At 43.0% G+C, this 3,031-nt stretch overlaps 1 protein-coding gene across 1 annotated transcript in view; it reads left to right on the forward strand.

Annotated features, from left to right (window-relative positions):
- EXT1 (exostosin glycosyltransferase 1) overlaps positions 1-3,031 on the forward strand; it is a gene marked incomplete at both ends in the record, with an annotated part of 25,042 nt that overhangs the window by 15,219 nt on the left and 6,792 nt on the right. Inside the window, one exon of the mRNA XM_009078131.1 lies at positions 1,602-1,691. Coding sequence (XP_009076379.1) covers positions 1,602-1,691 — 90 coding nt within the window. The remainder of the gene's footprint in view (positions 1-1,601; positions 1,692-3,031) is intronic.

A 3,031-nucleotide genomic window follows, 5' to 3' on the forward strand; every position in this document is an offset into this window, starting at 1 on the left:
CACCCATTTTACAAAATGGAGCTTTAGCTATAGAACAAATATATGGCCAGTCCCAGCTGTTGCACTGTTTGAAAATTTTACACGATCTGTGAAAGATTTTGGGTGAAGGCACCGTCTCCTGCTAGCTGGTCACTCTGCTTTGCCTTAGCATAAGCAAAGCAAAACCATTAACCCCTGCCAGATCACCTCTTTCTCACAGACACTGCCTCCCTGGACCTAGGCCATTGTAGCAATGAAGGGATGCTTTCCAGACAGACACTGTGAATGTCCTGATTATGGAGACAGAGCTTTCTCTGAATCAAGGCATATATTCCAAAGACTTGCTCCCAAACCAGTTGCAAGGGGCGAAGAGCTGACCATGTCCATTACGAGGGATGTGTAAAACTTCTCCATGACGCTGTTCCCATATAGTGGCCTTGACTTTTGTAGTGTTTTCCTGGCATAATACATTGGAAAAGAAGTTGAGTAACTAACAGGGCTATTTTTCCTAACAAGTGAGGGAAACAAATTGTGTTGTGTCCTTGTTACTATTCATCAGTTCTCAAAAGGTGCTAATTAATCTGCTAAAGAAACCATATGGATTTTCATTTCTTGCTGTTATCTTTTTGATCCCACTTTCCCATCTATTTCCTATTACTTTGAGGTCTGTCCTGCCATATCTTTTAAAAGCTTACTCCGCATATAGGTTTTTACATATAGAATGGTTTGAGTTGGAAGATACCTTAAAGATCATCTATTGCAAATGCCCCTGCCATGGGCAGGGACACTTCTCACTAGACCAGGTTGCTCAAAGCTCCATCCAGCCTGGGCTTGCACAATCCCAGGGATGGGGCATCCACAGCTGCTCTGGGCAACCTGTTCCAGTGCCTCACCACCCTCACAGTAAAGAATTTTTTTCCAAATATGTAATCTAAACTTCCTCTGTCAGTCTGAATCATTCTCCCTTGTCCTGTCACTACATGCTCTTGTAAAAAGTCCCTCTCCATCTCTCTTGTAGGCTCTCTTCAGGTACTGAAAGGTCACTTAAGCATGTGACTTTTTAAAATGCTACAATACCTATATAATTCTTGATGCAGATAAAACACAATTGATACACATGTTCTTTAGCATATTCTCCTTTTCTGACAGAGAATGTTGCACCATGCTGGTAGCATAACATCCCTCACACACAGCCTGGGCTGCTTGGTTTCCCAGCTGTGTAACCTTATGAATGCTGCAAAGTCTCAGCATTCATTATCTTTGATTCTCACACCCTGTAGGAGAGCAGAGGGACAGTCCTAGCTACCAGGGAAAATGTCCTCCCCCAAGAAGCTGTAGGTACATCTAATTCTCAGTACAGACCATTGCAGTTTGTCACAAAAGGACAGTGGCCTGCCCCAAAAGGGAGGTCTGTTCAGAAATTACTCCTCAGGTAGGTGGTGTAGGTTGACTGCTGGGATGAGTTCACTCTTGAGCTGAAAGGTCCTTTCCATCAGACAGAAATATATCATGTACCTCAGACAAGAGGAAATAAGTATAGGAATAAAATGGAGCATTTGCCTTGGAAATGAGTCGTTCAAGTGATTTTTATTTCCTCCCCTTCCTGCCTTGGATGCCCACAGGTTATGAGCAGTCGCTTCCTACCCTATGACAACATAGTGACAGATGCAGTGCTAAGCCTGGATGAGGACACCGTGCTTTCAACCACTGAGGTAAGGGTCTCTCATCTTGGGAGTCTGCTTGGCTCCTGGGCTCAGCCTGAGCACAGCAGGCATGCTCTTCTCATGGCTTTGCCAGTGAGCAAATGGTATGAGATTTACTGCTACACTCCTCGAATTTAACGTGTTGCACTTATTTCAACAACCCTGCCACTGCCTGCCATCAGAGGAGCTTTTCACCCTGGTTAATTGGCTCTTCATTAGCATATGGTTCTTCCGTTCTTTATTATTTTAGTAACATAGCTGCAGGCGGGTGTAGGCAGCCAAGAGCAGTCAGCTTTAATATTCTGTTCTCACTTTTCTGATTGGGGTAGCTTCTCCCCACCACATTATCAGTAGGGTGTAGGTGGAGAAGGAAGGGTTGTCAGCAGCAGGGGACTGCTATCACTCCAAAAGACAGTGTTGCCACCCTAACACAGGTTTTCACTGAGGAATGTTCTTTCACCATTGTGTTGGCCCATAAAATTGGAGATCTTTGCTAGTTTAGGTGCTGGAGTATTTGTGCCAAGAGCAAGATAGCACTAAGAGAAGAAAAATACTGTAGAAAACCAATTTTTACAACTGGGATGACTATTGATTTCTGGAACCTGTTCCTGAGAACCACAGGGGAAACTGATGACAGTTTATATACAGTGCAATATTTGGGAAATACATTATTAATGATGGCTAGGGAATAGCTTGAAAAACTCGATTTTCTTTTGTTTTCCCTTTTTCCCCCCATGTTCATGGCCATTCCCCTCTCCCCACTTCACCTTTATAAAAATGCTTTTTTTTGTCAGTGATGGTGATCTTTCACTGATGCTACCACTTCTTATATGTCAGTGAAGAAACGTGTAACATTAGTCTTCAGTCACTGATGTATACCCTAAGATGTCCCTGAATTTGTTCTAAATGGCTGAGGTTGCAGCTGCTCTTCTCCCCTGTATGGATATTGTGTTGTGGTTAGACTACTCCAGAAAGAGCCACAGTAGCCATCTTTTGCTGCAGAAATGGAAGAAATAGTTGACATTGAACCTATTTGATACCAAGATTATACCTTGCTAGTTTCTTGTAGATGAGTAAGAATCATAGAATCAACCAGGTGAGACCTCAAAGATCGAGTCCAACCCTACTGTGGTTCCCAGACCATGGCACTAAGTGCCACATCCAGTCTCATCTTGAAATGAAAATCAACTTCTCAAGTGTTGATTCAACACATGCAGACTTAAGTACAGCTAACATCAAAATGTAAAATAAAAGTACTGAAAAAGGGAGTCGATCCATGAGAGAGGAAAGATGCTGTGAGTACAAGTCCTTTGGTACATTACCAACTTGGAGTGGTTTCTTAAACCCCG

This window comes from Acanthisitta chloris, unplaced genomic scaffold (assembly GCF_000695815.1).
Source record: "Acanthisitta chloris isolate BGI_N310 unplaced genomic scaffold, ASM69581v1 scaffold28957, whole genome shotgun sequence".
Taxonomy (NCBI): domain Eukaryota; kingdom Metazoa; phylum Chordata; class Aves; order Passeriformes; family Acanthisittidae; genus Acanthisitta; species Acanthisitta chloris.